General features: G+C 55.8%; 1 protein-coding gene across 1 annotated transcript in view; it reads left to right on the top strand.

The window, feature by feature from the left end:
* KMT2D (lysine methyltransferase 2D) overlaps positions 1–21,294 on the top strand; it is a 39,938-nt gene extending 18,644 nt beyond the window's left edge. The window contains exons 32-56 of the mRNA XM_027542739.1: positions 113–1,924; positions 2,012–2,191; positions 2,269–2,405; positions 2,624–4,485; positions 6,035–6,158; positions 6,305–6,389; positions 6,495–6,561; positions 6,653–6,885; positions 6,986–7,921; positions 8,054–9,928; positions 10,064–10,204; positions 10,329–10,496; positions 10,655–10,814; positions 11,443–11,518; positions 11,701–11,876; positions 11,985–12,115; positions 12,766–12,898; positions 12,977–13,104; positions 13,258–14,398; positions 15,359–15,495; positions 15,610–15,740; positions 17,433–17,718; positions 17,951–18,024; positions 18,153–18,261; positions 18,394–21,294. Coding sequence (XP_027398540.1) covers positions 113–1,924; positions 2,012–2,191; positions 2,269–2,405; positions 2,624–4,485; positions 6,035–6,158; positions 6,305–6,389; positions 6,495–6,561; positions 6,653–6,885; positions 6,986–7,921; positions 8,054–9,928; positions 10,064–10,204; positions 10,329–10,496; positions 10,655–10,814; positions 11,443–11,518; positions 11,701–11,876; positions 11,985–12,115; positions 12,766–12,898; positions 12,977–13,104; positions 13,258–14,398; positions 15,359–15,495; positions 15,610–15,740; positions 17,433–17,718; positions 17,951–18,024; positions 18,153–18,261; positions 18,394–18,486 — 10,395 coding nt within the window. The 3' untranslated portion in view covers positions 18,487–21,294. The remainder of the gene's footprint in view (positions 1–112; positions 1,925–2,011; positions 2,192–2,268; positions 2,406–2,623; positions 4,486–6,034; positions 6,159–6,304; positions 6,390–6,494; positions 6,562–6,652; positions 6,886–6,985; positions 7,922–8,053; positions 9,929–10,063; positions 10,205–10,328; positions 10,497–10,654; positions 10,815–11,442; positions 11,519–11,700; positions 11,877–11,984; positions 12,116–12,765; positions 12,899–12,976; positions 13,105–13,257; positions 14,399–15,358; positions 15,496–15,609; positions 15,741–17,432; positions 17,719–17,950; positions 18,025–18,152; positions 18,262–18,393) is intronic.
* The last annotated feature ends 74 nt before the right edge of the window (positions 21,295–21,368 follow it).

The raw sequence follows: 21,368 nt of genomic DNA, 5'->3' as shown, positions 1-21,368 counted from the left end.
CAGGGTGCGCAGGGGCATCCAAGTCTGGTTGTGGGGCAGCCTCCCTGAGGGTGGGGGTCAGAGGGCCTGCCTACAGCAGCCTAACTGTTCTGTGCCTGGTCTCCTCCTGTAGCAGGCTGAGAGCCAGATCAACAAGCAGACCAAGGTGGGCGACATGGCCCGCAAGACTGACCGACCGGCCCTACATCTCCGCATTCCCCCCCAGCCAGGGGCCCTGGGCAGTCCGCCTCCTGCTGCTGCCCCCACCATTTTCATTGGCAGCCCCACTCCCCCCGCCGGCTTGTCTACCTCTGCGGACGGGTTCCTGAAGCCGCCGGCGGGCACGGTGCCCGGCCCCGACTCGCCTGGTGAGCTCTTCCTCAAGCTCCCGCCCCAGGTGCCCGCCCAAGTGCCTTCGCAGGACCCCTTTGGACTGGCCTCTGCCTATGCTCTGGAGCCCCGCTTCCCCACAGCACCACCCACCTACCCTCCCTATCCTAGTCCGACTGGGGCCCCTGCACCGCCCCCGACGCTGGGCGCCTCATCTCGTCCTGGGACTGGCCAGCCAGGGGAGTTCCATACTACCCCACCTGGCACCCCCCGACACCAGCCCTCCACGCCTGACCCCTTCCTCAAACCCCGCTGCCCCTCCCTGGACAACCTGGCTGTGCCTGAGAGCCCAGGAGGAGGGGGAAGCAAGGCTGCTGAGCCTCTGCTGTCGCCCCTGCCTTTCGGGGAGTCTCGGAAGGCCCTGGAGGTGAAGAAGGAAGAGCTTGGGGGATCCTCTCCGAGCTATGGGCCCCCAAACCTGGGCTTTGTTGACTCTCCCTCCTCAGGCCCCCACCTGGGTGGCCTGGAGTTAAAGGCACCTGATGTCTTCAAAGCCCCCCTGACCCCTCGGGCATCTCAGGTAGAGCCCCAGAGCCCGGGCTTGGGCCTAAGGCCCCAGGAGCCACCCCCTGCCCAGGCTTTGGCCCCTTCTCCTCCCAGCCACTCAGACATCTTTCGCCCTGGTCCCTACCCTGACCCCTACGCCCAGCCCCCGCTGACGCCTCGGCCCCAACCCCCACCACCTGAGAGCTGCTGTGCCCTGCCTCCCCGCTCACTGCCCTCTGACCCTTTCTCCCGAGTGCCCGCCAGTCCCCAGTCCCAGTCCAGCTCCCAGTCCCCATTGACACCCCGTCCTCTGTCTGCTGAGGCTTTCTGCCCATCCCCTGTTACCCCTCGCTTCCAATCCCCTGACCCTTATTCCCGTCCACCCTCGCGCCCTCAGTCCCGGGATCCATTTGCCCCATTGCATAAGCCCCCCCGCCCCCAGCCCTCTGAAGTTGCCTTCAAGGCTGGGCCTCTAGCCCACACTCCGCTGGGGGCTGGGGGTTTCCCAGCAGCCCTGCCCTCAGGGCCAGCAGGTGAGCTCCATGCCAAGGTCCCAAGTGTGCAACCCCCGAATTTTGCCCGGTCCCCTGGGACCAGTGCATTTGTGGGCGCCCCTTCTCCCATGCGTTTCACTTTCCCTCAGGCGGTCGGGGAGCCTCCCCTAAAGCCGCCTGTCCCTCAGCCTGGTCTCCCTCCACCCCATGGGATCAACAGCCATTTTGGGCCTGGCCCTACCATGGGCAAGCCTCAAAGCACAAACTACGCAGTAGCCGCAGGGAACTTCCGCCCATCGGGCAGCCCCCTGGGGCCCAGCAGCGGGCCCGCAGGAGAGGGCTACGGGCCGTCCCCACTGCGCCCCCCGTCAGTCCTGCCCCAACCCACACCCGATGGGCCCCTCCCCTGCCTGCCCCATGGGGCCACACAGCGGGCGGGCATCACCTCTCCCGTTGAGAAGCGAGAAGATCCAGGGGCTGGCACGGGCAGCTCTTTGGCGGCACCTGAGCTTTCAGGTACCCAGGACCCAGGCATGTCTGGCCTCAGTCAGACAGAACTAGAGAAGCAGCGACAGGTGGGTCGACATCTCTGTTTGTGGGCCAGCCCTTTGGGCTTTGGTGCTCGTCCAATGGACTTACCATCTTGTCTGTACCCTGCACAGCGCCAGCGACTACGGGAGCTATTAATTCGGCAGCAGATGCAGCGCAACACCCTTCGGCAGGAGAAGGAGACTGCGGCAGCTGCCGGAGCGGTGGGACCCCCAGGCAACTGGGGTGCTGAGCCTAGTAGCCCCGCATTTGAGCAGCTGGGTCGAGGCCAGACCCCCTTTGCTGGGACCCAGGTAGGTAGAGTGGCAAGAGGTGGTGGATCCAAGATGCTGAAGGTGGCCCCACTTTCATCTACCCTTATCTTTCCTAGGACAAGAGCAGCCTTGTGGGACTGCCCCCAAGCAAGCTGGGTGGCCCCATCCTGGGGCCAGGGGCTTTCCCCAGTGATGACCGACTCTCCCGGCCGCCTCCACCAGCCACCCCTTCCTCTATGGATGTTAACAGCCGGTGAGGCTCCTGGGCTTCCCTCGGGGAAAAATCAAGGGAGTATATTGTATCCAGTGTGCACTGCCCCTGATTTTCCTGTCTCTCTAATCCTCAGCATCACTTTCTTTTCTTCCCCATTCCTTCCCCCTCACTGCATTAATTCTTTCCTTCTTTAGGGAAGCCCATGTTCTAGTTCTTTTTTCATTCTGATTTTATCTTACTACTGCGTATACTTCCAGGCAATTGGTGGGGGGCTCCCAAGCCTTCTATCAGCGAGCACCGTATCCTGGGTCCCTGCCCTTACAGCAGCAGCAGCAGCAGCAACTGTGGCAGCAGCAGCAACAGGCAACAGCAGCAGCTTCCATGCGACTTACCATGTCTGCGCGCTTTCCATCAACTCCTGGGCCTGAACTTGGCCGCCAAACCCTAGGTTCCCCTTTGGCTGGAATTTCCAACCGCCTGCCTGGCCCTGGTGAACCAGTGCCTGGCCCAGCTGGTCCTGCCCAGTTCATTGAGTTGCGGCACAATGTACAGAAAGGACTCGGACCGGGGGGGCCTCCATTTCCCGGTCAGGGACCTCCACAGAGACCCCGTTTTTACCCTGTAACTGAGGATTCCCACCGACTGGCCCCTGAAGGGCTTCGTGGCCTAGCAGTCTCAGGCCTTCCCCCACAGAAACCTTCAGCCCCACCAGCTCCTGAACTGAACAACAGCCTCCATCCAACGCCCCACACCAAGGGTCCCAACCTGCCCACTGGCTTGGAGCTAGTCAGCCGGCCCCCCTCCAGTACTGAGCTTGGCCGCCCCCCTCCTCTGACCCTGGAAGCTGGAAAACTACCTTGTGAGGACCCTGAGCTGGATGATGACTTTGACGCCCACAAGGCCTTGGAGGACGACGAGGAGCTGGCTCACCTGGGCCTGGGCGTGGATGTGGCCAAGGGAGATGACGAGCTGGGCACTCTGGAGAACCTGGAGACCAATGATCCCCACCTCGATGACCTGCTCAATGGGGATGAGTTTGACTTGCTGGCCTATACTGACCCTGAGCTGGACACGGGGGACAAGAAGGACATCTTCAATGAGCATCTGAGGCTGGTGGAGTCGGCCAATGAAAAGGCTGAACGAGAGGCTCTGTTGCGAGGGGTGGAGCCAGGACCCTTCGGCCCCGAGGAGCGCCCTCCCCCGGCCGCTGATGCCTCTGAGCCCCGTCTGGCGTCAGGGCTTCCCGAGGTGAAGCCCAAGGTGGAGGAGGGTGGGCGCCACCCTTCCCCTTGCCAGTTTACCATTACCACCCCCAAGGCAGAGCTGGCACCTGTCACCACTTCCCTAGGCCTGGGGGTGAAGCCAGGTCAGAGTGTGACGGGCAGCCGGGACACTCGAATGGGCACAGGACCTTTTTCTAGCAGTGGGCACACAGCTGAGAAGGTCCCCTTTGGGACCACAGGAGGACCACCAGCTCACCTGCTGACGCCCAGCCCACTAAGTGGCCCGGGAGGGTCCTCCCTACTGGAAAAGTTTGAGCTAGAGAGTGGGGCCCTGACTTTGCCTGGTGGACATGCATCTGGGGATGAGCTGGACAAGATGGAGAGCTCACTGGTAGCCAGTGAGTTACCCCTGCTCATTGAGGACCTGTTGGAACATGAGAAGAAAGAGCTGCAAAAGAAGCAGCAGCTTTCAGCGCAGCTGCAGCCTGTGCAGCAGCAGCAGCCCCAGCAGCATTCCCTGCTGTCCACCCCAGGCCCTGGCCAGGCTGTGTCTTTGCCCCATGAGGGCTCTTCTCCCAGTTTGGCTGGCCCTCAACAGCAGCTTGCCCTGGGACTTGGAGGCTCCCGACAGCCAGGCTTGGCCCAACCATTGATGCCCAACCAGCCACCAGCTCATGCCCTCCAGCAGCGCCTGGCCCCATCCATGGCCATGGTATCCAACCAAGGGCATATGCTAAGTGGGCAGCATGGGGGACAGGCAGGCTTGGTGCCCCAGCAGAACCCACAGCCGGTGCTGGCACAGAAGCCAATGGGTACCGTGCCACCGTCCATGTGCATGAAACCACAGCAGCTGGCAATGCAGCAGCAGTTGGCTAACAGCTTTTTCCCTGATACAGGTAATCTCAGCTGGGGGGAGAGACTGGCTTAGTAACTCAGGAGTGATCACGGTTACCACTAACTGAATTCTCTCTGAGGTTGCAGACCCAAGATACTCCCTAGTTTAAGGAGACTGGACACAGAGAGTGGTGTAGACAGAAACACTGTACCTTTTAAGGGAGAATAGTGCCTGGCATCTAGCAGGTGTTCAGATGTTTGAGTGAATGAATGGAATGGACACCTGAAGTCTGATTAGCAGAGTCCTTGTAGCTGTGGTGAGACCCAGAGCTTAGGACTTGGAGCAGAGTGGTGCAAGAAGTAGTTGGCCTGGTAAAAGACTTAATGAGACTTAGTGGCAGGAAGGTCAGGTGTATTTGGAGACCATGAGTGGACTGCTTAGGCTGGGGTAGGCTTTGTGGAAGGAAGCGAGTGGGCACTGCCCTAACTTTGGAGAGGTAAGGTGGGGGCCCAGATTGAAGAAGACCTCAAACTATAATAGTATCTATTGAATAATGACTGCTAAACACTGCTGAGGACTTTGCATTTATTGTGTAATATCATCACAACAAAAACATTAAATAGGTACCATTATTTTTTTTTTTAACTTTTAATTTTGTATTGGGAGAGCATCAGGTGAACAGCTAAGGGACTCAGGCGTACATATACATGCATCCATTCTCACCCAAAGTCCCCTCCCATCTTGGCCACCACATAACATTGAGCAGAGTTCTGTGTGCTGTACAGTAGGTCCTTGTTGGTTATCCATTTTAAATACAGCAGTGTGTACATGTAATAGGTACTATTATTATCTTAGATTATAGAAAAGAAAACTGAGGCAGAAAGATTAACTTGCTCAATATCATACAACTAACAGCTGGAATTTGAAGCCTGGCCCTCATATCCTTTTAACTGTTTTACCACCTCAGAATAACCAGGAGAAGGTGTTTGGTTAATCTTCTTAAAAGTAGGGAGTCAGTTAAGCTTTCTGAGTAGTGGAGAAATATGCAGTGTATAAGATTTTAGGATGATTTGGTATCTGCTTGTTTCTCTTTTTCTGCCCTGTGTCCTGAACAGGTAGAATAGTGGTTTGTAGGTGGTGTGTGTTGTGGCCAAAGCAACTCTGGCATTGGGCTTTGGCACCCTGCCCATATCTTGGGTTCTTGGGCTGCACTTAGTTGTCCTAAGAACATGACTTTTGAAGATTGTTTTCTAGGTCATAAAGTAAACTCATATTCTGGTCATATATGATCTTCTCAGTAGCTCCATGAGATAAGCAGAGTAAGGAATCATGATCTATGTCAAATAGAAGAGTAAACTGAGGCTCATAGGGGTGAAGTGACTTTAATGCATTGGTTCAGTAAATATTTACTGAGTACCTTTTCCTAACACCATGCAAGTAAAAACAGCTATGTGTCCTGTGAATAACAGAATTGAGTCACCTATGCTACCTGGCTTCTAGTCCAGTGGTCTTTCCACTATGCCATACCATTGTTCTGCTTGGCTTGGTGGAAGTCAAAGAGTTGCAACATTGACCTCAATGCCAGGCTCACTTGGCTCTTCTGTCTCTAGACCTGGACAAATTTGCTGCAGAAGATATCATTGATCCAATTGCAAAGGCCAAGATGGTGGCTTTGAAAGGCATCAAGAAGGTGATGGCTCAGGGCAGCATTGGAGTGGCACCTGGTATGAACAGGTAAGAGGTATGAGGTGGGAGCATTGGCTTTTTCCTTTTCCAGTCCTTCCCCTATTCTTCATGATCCTCCTTCCTACTTGTCCCACCTCTCTGCCCTTCAACTTTCCGCATCACTAACTCATCCTCTTTGCTTTGGCGGACTCCAGGCAGCAAGTGTCCCTGCTAGCTCAGAGGCTCTCAGGGGGGCCCGGCAGTGATCTGCAGAACCATGTGGCAGCTGGGAGTGGCCAGGTAAATGGTCTGGTGGGAGCAGGAACTTGGGTCCGATGCCTTCGGGCCATACTTCTTAGGGCCTGTTACAGAACAATGACCCTTCAGCAGTCTTTCTCATCCCAGGAGCGGGGTGCCGGTGACTCCTCCCAGCCTCGTCCCAATCCACCCACTTTTGCCCAGGGAGTAATCAGTGAGTATGGTGATAGGGAGGAATGTACAAGGAAGTGGCTTGGGGAAAGAGGGGTTTGGATCCCCTGACACCGGTCCACTTCCTTTCCCAGATGAGGCTGACCAGCGGCAGTATGAGGAGTGGCTGTTCCATACCCAGCAGCTCCTACAAATGCAACTGAAGGTGCTAGAGGAGCAGATAGGGGTGCACCGCAAGTCCCGGAAAGCCCTGTGTGCCAAGCAGCGCACTGCCAAGAAGGCTGGCCGGGAGTTCCCCGAGGCTGATGCTGAGAAGCTGAAGCTGGTTACAGAACAACAGAGCAAGATCCAGAAACAGCTGGATCAGGTAGGGAAGGCAGACTTCAGCCTAGCAACCAGGAACTTGGGAGGAGGGGTGGCACTGGTGGGTAGCCTCCCTGCTGACCTCCCTGACCCTCCCGTGTTAGGTCCGGAAGCAGCAGAAGGAGCACACTAACCTAATGGCAGAATATCGGAATAAGCAGCAGCAGCAGCAACAACAGCAGCAGCAGCAACAGCAGCAGCACTCAGCCGTACTTGCCCTTAGCCCTTCCCAGAGTCCCCGGCTACTCACCAAGCTTCCTGGTCAGCTGCTCCCAGGCCATGGGCTGCAGCCACCTCAAGGACCCCCTGGGGGCCAAGCTGCAGGCCTTCGCCTGACCCCTGGGGGCATGGCCCTACCTGGACAGCCTGGTGGCCCCTTTCTCAACACCACCCTGGCCCAACAGCAGCAACAGCAACATTCTGGAGGAGCTGGGGCCTTGGCTGGCCCCTCAGGGGGCTTTTTCCCTGGCAACCTTGCTCTTCGAGGCCTGGGACCTGACTCGAGGCTTTTACAGGAAAGGCAGCTGCAGCTCCAACAGCAGCGCATGCAGCTGGCCCAGAAACTGCAACAGCAGCAGCAGCAGCAGCATCTCCTAGGACAGGTGGCAATCCAGCAGCAACAGCAGCAGGGCCCGGGAGTACAGGCAAACCAGGCTCTGGGTCCCAAGCCCCAGGGCCTTCTGCCTCCCAGCAGCCACCAGGGCCTCTTGGTCCAGCAGCTGTCCCCGCAACCACCCCCGGGACCCCAGGGCATGCTGGGCCCTGCCCAGGTTGCAGTGTTGCAGCAGCAGCAACCACACCCTGGAGCTTTGGGCCCCCAGGGCCCTCACAGACAGGTGCTCCTGACCCAGCCACGGGTGCTAAGTTCCCCCCAGATGGCACAGCAGGGTCAGGGCCTTATGGGACACCGGCTGGTCACATCCCAGCAGCAGCAGCAGCAACAGCACCAACAGCAAGGATCCATGGCTGGGCTTTCCCATCTTCAACAGGGTCTGATGCCACACAGTGGGCAGCCCAAAGTGGGCGCTCAGCCCATGGCTGCCTTGCAGCAGCAACAGTTGCAACAGCAGCAGCAGCAGCAGCAGCAACTTCAACAACACCAACAGCTTCAACAACAGCAGCAACAACTTCAACAACAGCAGCAGCAACAGCAGCTACAACAGCAGCAGCAGCAGTTACAGCAGCAGCAGCAGCAACAGCAGCTACAACAGCAGCAGCAGCAACAGCAGCTACAACAGCAGCAGCAGCAGCAACAGCAGCTTCAACAGCAACAGCAGCAACAGCAGCTTCAACAACAGCAGCAGCAACAGCAGCTTCAACAACAGCAGCAACAGCAGCTTCAACAACAGCAGCAGCAGCAGCAGCTTCAACAGCAGCAGCAGCAGCTTCAACAGCAGCAGCAGCAGCAGCAGCAGCTTCAACAGCAGCAGCAGATGGGCCTCTTGAGCCAGAGTCGAGCTTTACTGTCTCCTCAACAGCAACAGCAGCAGCAACAGATGACACTTGGCCCTGGCATGCCAGCCAAGCCTCTGCAACACTTTTCTAGCCCCGGAGCCCTGGGCCCAACCCTTATCCTAACGGGCAAGGAACAAAGCATTGTAGAGACAGCTCTTCCTTCAGAGGCCAGTGAGGGGTCCTCCACACATCAGGGAGGGCCCTTACCAATGGGGACTGTACCAGAGTCCGTGGCCCCTGAACCAGGAGAGGTGAAGCCCTCACTGTCTGGGGACTCACAACTCCTTCTTGTCCAGCCCCAGGCCCAGCCTCAGCCCAACTCTCTGCAGCTGCAGCCACCTCTGAGGCTCCCAGGACAACAGCAGCCGCCGGTTAACTTGCTCCACACAGCAGGCGCAGGAAGCCATGGGCAACCAGGCAGTGGATCATCTGAGGCCTCGTCTGTGCCCCACCTACTGGCCCAATCCTCTGTTTCCTTAGGGGAACAGCCTGGATCCGTGACCCAGAACCTTCTGAGCTCCCAACAGCCCCTTGGACTAGAGCGGCCCATGCAAAATAACATAGGGCCACAGCCTGCCAAGCCGGGATCTGTCCCGCAGTCTGGGCAGAGCCTGCCAGGGGCTGGGGTCATGCCTACAGTGGGTCAGCTTCGGGCACAGCTCCAAGGAGTCCTGGCCAAAAACCCACAGCTGCGGCATTTGAGTCCTCAGCAGCAGCAGCAGCTCCATGCACTTCTCATGCAGCGGCAGCTACAGCAGAGTCAGGCAGCACGCCAGGCCCCACCATACCAGGAGCCTGGGACCCAGCCCTCTCCCCTCCAAGGCCTCCTGGGCCGCCAGCCCCAACTTGGGGGCTTCCCTGGATCCCAGACAGGCCCTCTTCAGGAGCTAGGGGCCGGGCTTCGACCTCAGGGCCCACCCCGACTCCCCGCCCCACAAGGAGCCTTATCCACAGGACCAGTTCTTGGCCCTGTCCATCCCACACCTCCACCATCCAGCCCCCAAGAGCCAAAGAGACCTTCCTCCCAATTACCTTCCCCTAGCTCCCAGCTCCCCTCAGAGGCCCAGCTCCCTACCACCCAGCCAGGAACCCCCAAGCCCCAGGGGCCACCCTTGGAGCTTCCTCCTGGGAGGGTCTCACCTGCTGCTGCCCAGCTTGCGGATACCTTCTTTGGCAAGGGACTGGGACCTTGGGACCCCCCAGACCACCTAGCGGAAGCCCAGAAGCTGGAGCAAAGCAGCCTGGTACCTGGGCATCTGGACCAGGTGAATGGGCAGGTGGTACCTGAGCCACCGCATCTCAACATCAAGCAGGAGCCTCGGGAAGAGCCGTGTGCCCTGGGGTCCCAGGCGGTGAAGAGGGAGGCCAACGGGGAGCCTGTGGGGGCACCAGGTACCAGCAACCACCTCCTGCTGGCAGGGCCCCGCTCAGAAGCTGGGCATCTGCTCTTGCAGAAGCTTCTACGAGCAAAGAATGTGCAACTCAGCACTGGGCGGGGGCCTGAGGGGCTGCGAGCTGAGATCAACGGGCACATTGACAGCAAGCTTGCTGGGCTGGAGCAGAAACCACAGGGTACCCCCAGCACCAAGGAGGTGAGTACTCCAGTTAGAGTGGAGCAGACTTTGTGGGGCCTGGAGCCCAGGGGCAGAGCGAGCAGGTCTGGGTGAAACAAGAGGTGAGGGCGCTGAGGGGCACGGTGGCCTTCACTGTGGGTTTGTCCGACTTAGGATACAGCAGCAAGGAAGCCTTTGACACCGAAGCCCAAGCGGGTACAGAAGGCAAGCGACAGGTTGGTGAGCTCCCGAAAGAAGCTGCGGAAGGAGGACGGGGTCAGGGCCAGCGAGGCCTTGCTGAAACAGCTGAAACAGGTGACCCCCAGGAGCCAGTCCCCTGGTCCCATCCCAGGATAAGGGGGCAGCCTGGCCCCCAGCTGTGCAGTAGCAGAGAGGTACATGCTGCAGGATTCCAACCTTGTCATCTTTCCCCTTCTAGGAGCTGTCCCTGTTGCCCCTCACGGAGCCTACCATCACCGCCAATTTTAGCCTCTTTGCTCCCTTTGGCAGCGGCTGCCCGATCAGTGGGCAGTGCCAGCTGAGGGGGGCCTTTGGAAGTGGGGTGCTGCCCACGGGCCCTGACTACTATTCCCAGCTGCTTACCAAGGTCAGAAAAATGGCAGTACCTTTTGGGGATGATGAGGTTCTTGGGGAGGTGGAGTTGGGGGTGGCAGACTTGAGCAAAGGGCTGATGGAGTGTGGGGCCAGGAGATTATGTCAGTCTCCCTATGCCATCTTGCACACAACACCCCACCCCGCCCCCAGAATAACCTGAGTAACCCGCCGACACCACCCTCGTCGCTGCCCCCCACCCCACCCCCATCGGTGCAGCAGAAGATGGTTAATGGCGTCACTCCATCCGAAGAGCTGGGGGAGCACCCCAAGGATGCCGCCTGTGCCCGGGATACTGAAGGGGTGCTGAGGGGTAAGTCAGGGGCAGAATGGGCTGCCTCTCGGCCCCGTCTTGGTGGCTAGGGTCCTGTGGTAGGGTTTGGGGTAGGAGTGGGTTGTGTGTTGCTGTGTGTGCATACACAACAGATGGTACTTGAGATAGGAAGGGCCTCTTCGGGACTGATTTGTTGGAGCCAAGGAGGGGCTTCTGGAGTCCAGAGCAAAGGCAGCAGGGCAGGGAGAATATTAATGAAGCTTTTGTTTTTGAGGAATGACCCAAGTTTCCTTACCCACAGGGTATGAACTCCAGTCAGATCTGGATTTGAACTCTGGCTCCTGCATTCATTTAGCTGGGCTACTGCAGCCGAGTAACTTGATTGACTTGTGTGAGCCTCAATTTTCTCACTCTAAAATAAAAACAATACTCACTTAATGGAGTTGTTGAAAGACTATAACCAATGAGCGTACACTGCAGAGTACATTCTTTAGAAAGGCTCAATAAATTTATAGCTCATGTACCCCAAACTGGCAGATGGGTGGATGAGTAGATAGTGGTCATAGAACTGAGCTAGATCTTATACCCGTTAGGCCTGAATCGTGGGAGAAAGCACAAGCAGCTCTGGCCTGACCTCAGCCTGACTTTTCTTCTCCCTACCCTGCAGATGCTTCAGAAGTGAAAAGTCTAGACCTGCTGGCCGCTTTGCCTACCCCCCCTCACAATCAGACTGAGGATGTCAGGTGTGGAAGGGGCAGAGATGGGGATGAGGAATTGGGGTGGGGTACCAGTTGCTCATTTTTCCTTGTTTTTTTCTTTTGACCAATGGCAGATTTCAAATAGGGCTGTAACATCCACAAATCTCTAGATTTGGGAGGGGGCACCTGCTGGGCTATAGCAGTGAGTGTCTACTTTTGGCCCACAGGATGGAGAGTGATGAGGACAGCGATTCTCCTGACAGCATCGTGCCAGCTTCATCCCCTGAGAGCATCCTGGGGGAGGAGGCTCCCCGTTTCCCTCAGCTGGGCTCAGGCCGGTGGGAGCAGGATGACCGGGCTCTCTCCCCCGTCATCCCTATCATTCCTCGGGCCAGCATTCCAGGTAGAGGTGACTCTGGGCCTGGACCCGGCTTGGCCTGGCCAGGCTGCATTGTCAGAGGTCAGGGAGTGAGGCAGCTGGAGCTTACACAGGTCCTTCTTTGTCATTCAGTCTTCCCAGAGAGCAAACCTTATGGAGTCTTGGATCTGGAGACCACCAGGAAGCTGCCTGCCCCAACTTGGGAAAAGGGCAAAGGAAGCGAGGTGTCAGTCATGCTGACGGTTTCTGCTGCTGCCGCCAAGGTATGTCCTGGGGATGCCTCTGGGCCAGGAGGGGATGCCGGTCAGAGCGCAGTCCAGCTTCTCTGGATAAATCCAGTCATTTAAACCTGTGTATTGAGGACCTCCTGTGAATGAAATCCCACACTGAGCTGGAGTGTGGGATTAGAAAAAATGTAGCACAAGGGGCTGCCCTGCCCTCAAGGAGCTCATAGTTCAGGGGTAAAGTGTTACCAAACATGTCCCCCCAGTCACGTTGCATGGAATTCTGTTTTTGTTTTTTTTTTTGAAAATGTTATCAGGGTCTTGTGATCAAAGGAAATTGGAAATCTCAGTTAAAATAGCAAAACAGGTTTCTTTGTTACAAGACTCTGCAGATCCTTTACTTTGCTCATGTGTACTGGGACTTGCCAAGGGGTGGATGCAGTGTGTCATTTCCTAAGCCCAGTTACCGCAGGTCTCTTTCTGTGAGCTCCCATTAATGCCCACAGTGATTTGAGAAAGGCTGCCTTTAAAAGAGGTGCATGAGAAGAAGCCAGATGGCACAGGGGCAGGACTGACAGGCCGCTTAGGGACCTGCGTTCTGGGTGTTTTGGTCCCCACCAAGCTGGTGATAGTTCTCACTCTGCCACTCTGCCGACATGGCTGTCATATCCCCTTTCCTGCCCTGGCAGAACCTGAATGGCATGATGGTGGCAGTGGCGGAGCTGCTGAGCATGAAGATCCCCAATTCCTATGAGGTGCTGTTCCCAGAGAGCCCTGCCCGGGCTGGCATCGAGCCTAAGAAGGGGGAGGCTGAGGGCCCTGGTGAGTATGGCAGAAAAACTCCTTGGGGCCCACGGGGAGTGATTGTGGTGGGAATCTCTGACCCCTTCCTTCCTGCAGGTGGGAAAGAAAAGAGTCTGGGAGGCAAGAGCCCAGAGGCTGGCCCTGATTGGCTGAAGCAGTTTGATGCTGTGTTGCCTGGCTATACACTCAAGAGTCAGTTAGACATCTTGAGTCTCCTCAAACAGGTGGGTCTGTTGTTAGAAGACAGGGTGGGTATCTGGCTAGGACAGAGAAGGCAGAGGGCTTTGGGGCGAGTGGAATTTGGGTGGGAGGAAAGAGGTGACTAGTTAATTGAGGAGCCAGCACTAACAGTACAGGGCTCTCCTATCTTCCCATAGGAGAGCCCTGCCCCAGAGCCCCCCGCCCAGCACAGCTACACCTACAACGTCTCCAACCTGGATGTGCGACAGCTCTCGGCCCCACCTCCTGAAGAACCCTCCCCACCTCCTTCCCCTCTGGCACCCTCTCCTGCCAGCCCCCCTGCTGAACCCTTGGTTGAACTTCCAGCTGAACCCTCAGCTGAGCCACCCATCCCCTCGCCTCTGCCACTGGCCTCATCCCCTGAATCTACCCGGCCCAAGCCCCGAGCCCGGCCTCCTGAAGAAGGTGAAGATTCCCGGCCCCCTCGCCTCAAGAAGTGGAAGGGGGTGCGCTGGAAGCGGCTCCGGCTGCTGCTGACTATCCAGAAGGGTGGTGTGCGGCAGGAGGATGAGCGGGAAGTGGCTGAGTTCATGGAACAGCTCGGCACAGCCTTGCGACCTGACAAGGTGCCTCGAGACATGCGGCGCTGCTGCTTCTGTCATGAGGAGGGGGATGGGGCCACGGATGGGCCTGCCCGCCTGCTGAACCTGGACTTGGACTTGTGGGTGCATCTCAACTGTGCCCTGTGGTCCACAGAGGTATATGAGACCCAGGGCGGGGCGCTGATGAACGTGGAGGTTGCCCTGCACCGAGGCCTGCTCACCAAGTGCTCCCTGTGCCAGCGCACTGGTGCCACCAGCAGCTGCAATCGAATGCGTTGCCCCAACGTCTACCATTTTGCCTGCGCCATCCGCGCCAAGTGCATGTTCTTCAAGGACAAGACCATGCTATGTCCAATGCATAAGATCAAGGGGCCCTGTGAGCAGGAGCTGAGCTCTTTTGCTGTCTTCCGGAGGGTCTACATTGAGCGGGATGAGGTGAAGCAGATTGCCAGCATCATCCAGCGGGGAGAGCGGCTGCACATGTTCCGGGTGGGGGGCCTTGTGTTCCACGCCATCGGACAGCTGCTGCCCCACCAGATGGCCGACTTCCACAGTGCCACTGCCCTCTATCCAGTGGGCTATGAGGCCACGCGCATCTACTGGAGCCTCCGCACTAACAACCGCCGCTGCTGCTACCGCTGCTCCATCGGCGAGAACAATGGGCGGCCGGAGTTCGTGATCAAAGTCATGGAGCAGGGCCTGGAGGACATGGTCTTCACGGACGCCTCTCCGCAGGGTGAGCACGGGACCCTTGCAGCCATAGTATAGCATTGGGCGAGTTTCTCCCAGAGTCACCTTTCCGATGTTGAGACGAGACCTTCAGGCTCCTTATTGAGTGATCTTGTTCCCCCACTTCCAGCCGGTAGAGGTCTCTTGAAGTTCTCCAGAGAAAGTGTTTTGGCCTTTCTCAGCCACTTTGAATTCTCTATGTAATTGAAGATACTTTGCTTCTCTTTCCAGCTCCTTTTCTTAATCTCAGTGGATCTGAAGGATACGGGTCTGAGACCCTGTCACCCAGTTTACCCAATCTCATCCTAGGCTTGAGTTCCTTATGGTTGCTTTCCCCTGGATAAAATCTTTTGATCTTGGTTTCAGTATTAATGGTAAAAGTAACAGAATTAACGTTGTAGTGAGTGTGTATTATGTGCCACAAACTGAGCTGAGTGGTTTATGTAGGTTATTTTGTTCATGCAACCCTTCAAGGTAAGTACTATTATTATGCCAAGTTTATACATAAACTGAGTAGTGGAGAGATTTAAGTAGTGGGTTAGCCAAAAAAATATTCGTTCAGGTTTTAGAAAAAACCCGAACAAACTTTTTCACCTACCTAATATTTGCCTTAAGGGCCCCATGGCCAGCATTAGAACCTGAACCTAAGTCTTCTCACTCCAGAACATGCCTGGAGCTTGAGTTGCTCTGGCTCTCATGTAAGATGCATGGACTGTGTTGCATATCCTGGGCCCTGGGTTCATGTTTCTGTGTCACAAGGCTCTCTGATGCCCCTCCAGGGTGGGAAACCTCCTGGCTTGTTGAGGGAGACTGAGACTGGGAGGCCAAGAGAGGTTCCTGAAGAACCACACACCCTCTTGATAGCAAGGTGGGCAGGCTACAGAAAACCACCCTAGCATCAGATGGAGGGCTGAGGTCAGTAAGCAGAAGTTGCCTCTGAGGGCTGCTGTCTTTCCTTGTCTCGTAGCCGTTTGGAATCGCATCATTGAGCCTGTGGCAGCCATGAGGAAAGAGGCCGACATGCTGCGTCTCTTCCCTGAGTACCTGAAAGGCGAGGAGCTCTTTGGGCTGACAGTGCATGCCGTGCTGCGCATAGCTGAATCAGTAAGGAAAGGGCCGAGGGCTGGCGGCTGGTGGCTGGGGGCCGGGAGGGCCCTGGAAATGTTGGTCTTGCCCCAGAAGTGCTCAGGCTGAAGTGAGTGTGACCTGTGCCCACAGCTGCCTGGAGTGGAAAGCTGTCAAAATTATTTATTCCGCTATGGACGCCACCCCCTGATGGAGCTACCGCTCATGATCAACCCCACTGGCTGTGCTCGGTCAGAGCCTAAAATCCTCACACACTACAAACGGTGAGCTTGTGGGGCTGGACCAAGGGTTGTGGGTATGTGGTTGGTAGGGCCCTCTGGCTAATTACGAGTGTTTGGGGTTACAGACCAGAGTTCCCTTGGAAAGACTGGGGGTTCACTCTAGCCTCCTGACTTGAGGGTATACAGGTACCACTAGGGTATCCTTTTCCTCCCCCAGCCTCTCAGGTGCTTGGGGTTGACCTGCATCTAGGGACACTTCTCTTGGGTGTCCTGGGAATGGCCCTTGGGGAGGTTCTGGGAAGACGGTGGTGAGATCTTATGTGTAAAGGACCCAGATGCCACCTCCTCTCCTGTGTTGCTTCCAGGGGGCCTGTGATTCTCCCCAACCTTAGACAGATGCCCCACAAGTGCTAGATTCACCTTCCCATCCCCAGGCTGAGTTGGTGTCAAAAATAAATAGTTAGGAATATAATAGAAAAAAATAATAAAACCTTACATTTGTATAGCACTTTATACTTTTTTTTTCAAAGCGTTTTCACATCCATTATCTCATTTGATCCTCACAACAACCTTATGAGGTAGGTAGGGCAGGTGGTATTATCCCCATTTACAGCTGAGAAAACTGAGACCCAGGAAAGTTAAGTGACTAGACAAAGGTCACAGCTGGGACCAGAGCCTTACCTCTTGACTTGTGGTTCACTGTTCTTGCTGTGTACCACAGTAGCCTGACCTTGGTCCCTGGGTAGAGGGAGGCAGAATCCATGAGAGGAGGGCTTTCTTGAAGGTCTTCGGTTGCTCTTTGGGCTGTCGTAGAGTGTCAGACTCTACCCCTGCCAGCCCTGGTCCCTGATGCTCTACACCAGTGGTTTTCAAACTGTGTTTCAGAAAGCCCTGGAATACATAAACTGAGTGGGCAGAACTTGGCCCTCTCCATGCATAACTCTCCCCTTCCCCATATTGGATTCAACCAGAAGAGTTCCGTTTCCATCTAGTTTATATATTGGCATTCCTATAATGTTTTGTTAAAGAAAAATACAAGATTTCTGCTGTATGAGAAAGAGTCAGTTTGAAAACCACTGCTCTGGGATGGGCAAGAACTTGGCTGGGGCCCTAGGGTGGTGAAAAGGCATCCTGCTAGGCAGCAGTCATTCCCCTGCACTGAGCCATCTGCACAGAGCCCAATGTTATGGCAGAGAAAGAGAACAGTCTAAAGAAAGGAAAGGATACCACCATTTGGCTGTGAATTCAGGGCCAGTTTTAATTCAAATCCAGCCCAGTGTGGTAGACATGGCCCCCGTTTGCGGAGCTTCCAGCACGAGCAGGAGATAGGACTCAGAGATTTGAACAAATCCGTGAGCCTAAATTCCAGGCCTGGGCTGCTTGGGGAAGACCTCCCAGAGGTCGTGAGCATGGCCTTGAGTCTGGTTTGGCAGGAGGGTGGTAGAAGGCGGGGAGATGGGAGAGCAGGCTCAGTGTAGGGGAATCAGTGCCCCTCCCCTCCCTTCACACCCCACCCCGCCATCCTGGGCTCTCTCCACCACACAGGGTGTTGGAAGGGTCCCCGTAGCTAGTTGCTGCCTCACCACAGCCAAGACTCAGATGCCTCTACTCCACTCCCAAGGCAGCACGTGCCCTCATTGGAGTGTTACACACCCCAGGGAGGAAGCGGGTGGTGTGTGCCCGGTCTGGGCTAGAGCTGTCTTGTCATGGACTATGGACTGTATCACCTCCCAGGCCCCACACTCTGAACAGCACCAGCATGTCCAAGGCATATCAGAGCACCTTCACAGGAGAGACCAACACCCCGTACAGCAAGCAGTTTGTGCACTCCAAGTCATCTCAGTACCGGCGGCTGCGCACTGAGTGGAAGAACAATGTCTATCTGGCTCGCTCCCGTATCCAGGGCCTGGGTCTCTATGCAGCCAAGGACCTAGAAAAGCACACAATGGTCATTGAGTACATTGGCACCATCATTCGCAATGAGGTGGCCAACCGGCGGGAGAAAATCTATGAGGAGCAGGTATGGGCTGGCAGAGGGGCCATCATGGTGCACTTAGCCAAGGGGCAGGGGCAGGATTGGGGCCAGAGGAGCAGGTGGAAAGCTGCTGTGGGAAGAGGAGGGGAGAGGCAGGAGAAAGGAAGAGTAAGAAATGAAGATGAGCTCACTGCCCAAGCCCACCACCTGACCCCACCACCACCACTCCTGCCCTTCTCTGATACTCTTGCCCCTTCTGCAACCTCTGCCTTTCTAGAATCGAGGCATCTACATGTTTCGAATAAACAATGAACATGTCATTGATGCTACGTTGACCGGAGGCCCCGCCAGGTGAGAAGAGGGATGAGCAAGAAGGGATTTAGGAGTCCCTCAGGGTGGTACTCGGGGGGTAGGCCAACAAGGAACCAGCATCATCCAACCCAGTAGCTTGATATTTCTGCCTTTGTCCCACTGCCTAGGTACATTAACCATTCTTGTGCCCCTAACTGTGTGGCGGAAGTTGTGACATTTGACAAGGAGGACAAAATCATCATCATCTCCAGCCGGCGAATCCCCAAAGGAGAGGAGGTAAGAGGAAGCGTCTCTTAGTGAGTGACAGAGCAGCTCCCTCTTCTCTGCCCAAAGTCCAATCCCAAGGCCACCGCCCTCCCCCACTTCCTCTGGCGGACTGGCCTTGATTGTGCCCTCTTCTCTTTCCAGCTGACATATGACTATCAGTTTGATTTTGAGGACGATCAGCACAAGATCCCCTGCCACTGTGGAGCCTGGAATTGTCGGAAATGGATGAACTAAGAAGCTTTGAGGCTACCAGGCAGGGGAGTCCCCCCACCCCCAACCTCTTCCCTGAAAGGGATGAGGGGGAAGAGAGGTAGCAGCCAGAGCCAGGACCCAGGGCTGGGGCTGCCGGCTGACCGGAGCCCCTGGAGCAGGAGGCTGGGGCAGAGGGCCCTAGGCCAAGCCCACCCTGGGCACCAGGGATGACCCTCTTCCCCGCCACCGGCCCCCAGGCTGGCATCTCTGCCCCCAGCTCCAGGAGGGGCCAGACAGAAGCAGCCATTGGGCATCTCAGGTTTGAGGGGGATATGGGCCGGGAACTACCCAGAAGCATCTGGGAGGCAGCAGGGAGGCGGGAGGAGGATGTGTGGCCGGGCCTCACAGCCCTGCTGCTCCCACCGACCTCTCTGGCCCAACTCAAGGCTGCAAAGAGACTTGACTAAGCTTGACAATCCCAAAGGCCGGGTCCCACACCTGGCCCTGCCTGCCGGGTCCTGCCCCCACCCTCACCCCCATCCCCTTCCCTCTCGATCTGTCTCTGTCTCCCTCTTCTCCTCTGTGTTTCTGTCTCTCTATGGGTTGTGTTTCCTTGTTTTCCACTCTGACAAATGCAACATGAATGGGAAAGAGGCGCCCAGCTGCCCAGGAGGGCAAGCCAGGCAAGCCGGGCAAGGAGACCCCGCACCCACACCTACCTCATTTAAGTGTTGGATTTTTTGCTGTTTTGAAATGTGAGACCCTCTCCAAGCCCCCTACTGCCCCAACCCTCTCCCCCACCTCACTGCCCTCTTCTGAGTGGGTGGAAGGGGGGTAGGAGGAAGAAGAAAAAACAACAACAAAAAATCCATCTTTGTTTTTAATTACGGGCATGGGATGGTGGTTGAGGCTAATGATGATGAAGATTGGGGATGACTGGCCCCTAGTTGCTCTAGGACTTCCTTCTCCATCTGGACATGGGGGCAGGAGGGGTGTGCTCAACTTAGGACCAGAGTATCTCCCTCCTGTTTTCCCAACCCCATCATGAGCCCATTTGCCCTCCAGCCCCTGGATGGGGTGGGTGGGTGGTAGGGTGAGGGCTATCCCTGAGTGGCATGCCCATACCCAGTGAGGCAGGGTGTGGCCCGGAGCTCCCACTTTCCCTCAGTCACCAAACTGCTGCTGGTCTGGTGAGAAGGGGTGGTGATGTGGGGGTGGGGGAGCTTAGTGTCAGCGCGGGGAGGGTGGGGGGTATTTATCTATTTATACATGGGATTGTACATAGTCTTGTGGGGCATGGGGGAGCCGGCTGGAGGTGAGAACCCTCCCCTCTCCCCCCACCCCCGGGGAGAGCAAATGTAAAACTACTAATTTTTGTGCTTTATATATTCTATATAAATATATCTATTTTCTTTTTACAAAACCAGTTTATAAATGGTAGGGGGGTGTGGGGCGGATACATGGAGCTCCCCTTGTGGGGGAGCCCCCTCCATTACCCAACCTACCGCCCTTTTCCTCACCCCCTCCTCCCCACCCCCTGGCTGTGACTGCTGTAAGGTGGGGGTATAGAGGCTGGGCGATTCCCACCCCCTTTTGTATAGTTGGACTATGTTATAACGCACAAAAGTGAGCTGGCCCCAGGGGGAGCCAGAGGGTAATGGGTTCCCCTGCCTCCCTTTCCTTCCCCTTTCTGCCCAAGCTTGTGCTGCAGTTGAACCTCTTCCTGGGGGTAGGGGTAGATCAGGGGGTGGGTGAGGCCCCAGACCCCTCTCTGGTAGGGAGCCATGGGGATGAAGATGAAGCTTATATGCAGTTCTCTCCTAGGGGCTGTGGGCAAAGGGCATTTTGTAATTAATATTTTCAAGAATCAAATGTCTGGAGTGTGGGGGTGGGCTTGGTGGTGGTGTATGGGTGGGCCTGCTGGAGGGGGAGCACGGTCGCTGTTGTGATTTTAGGTTTGTTTTTGTTTGTTTTTGAATTTGGGGGGTTGCAGATTGATGGGGGTAGGGAATTTTTTTTTTTTTAAGCTGCTTCCTCAACTGTTTCAAGCTGCAAATGTTTTAAGAGAATAACATCCCCCACCCCCACAGAAACCACTGTAATGAAATCACAGTGGGGAGACTGGGCTTCTGCCCCCAAAGGTATTGGATGTTCCTTTTCCAAGAGCAAAAGGTCTAGGTTACAGGGAAGGGGAGATTGGCTCCTGCCAGTCAGGCTCTGATTGGGGCTTGGGCCCTGGGATTGGGAAAAGGGGATGGGGCAGACTTTGTAAGCATATGCTAGGTATCTGATAGTCCTGTAGAATTTAGTGAAGAAACCTTATACAGTTTTTAATTTTTATATAAACTAACTCAGACCCAAGCTACAAGGTTGGAATTTTGGTTGTTGGTTTTTTTTTTTTTTAAGTACCCCGCCTGTATAATTGCATCAGAATTCCCTCCCTCCCCCTCGCCCCCCCCCCATGTTTGTACTTTGGGTTGGTTTACACTTGCACATATTCAATTTTCAGTTTTTTTCCCATTTATGGTCTTCTCCCCTCACCTCCAGGACCCTCCCCCTTTTTAAAAAATAAATCTCTGACAAGTGTGAATCCCGTGAAGACTTTATTTTGTGTTGTGTGTATCCTGTACAGCAAGGTTGGTCCTTCGTAACAACGGATGAAATGATTCCCTTTTTTAAAGTGCCCTCTCTCCTTCCACCCCCAGCGCCCCTGTCCTTGGCATGTTTTGTATCAGCGATCATTCTGAAGTGTACATAATTTATGTTGCAAGAGGCAAAGGGCAAGTTTTGGATTTTGCTTCTTCCAAGTTTGTTTTTAAACGACAAATAAAAAAAAGAACATTTTAAATACAAGCGACTCCGTCCCGTCACCCTCGCCGCCGGTGGGATCAGTGAGGTCTGAGGACCCGGGGAGGGCGGTTTCT

The sequence above is a fragment of the Bos indicus x Bos taurus genome, chromosome 5 (assembly GCF_003369695.1).
Source record: "Bos indicus x Bos taurus breed Angus x Brahman F1 hybrid chromosome 5, Bos_hybrid_MaternalHap_v2.0, whole genome shotgun sequence".
NCBI lineage: Eukaryota > Metazoa > Chordata > Mammalia > Artiodactyla > Bovidae > Bos > Bos indicus x Bos taurus.
This window is presented reverse-complemented; position numbering and strand designations above follow the sequence as displayed.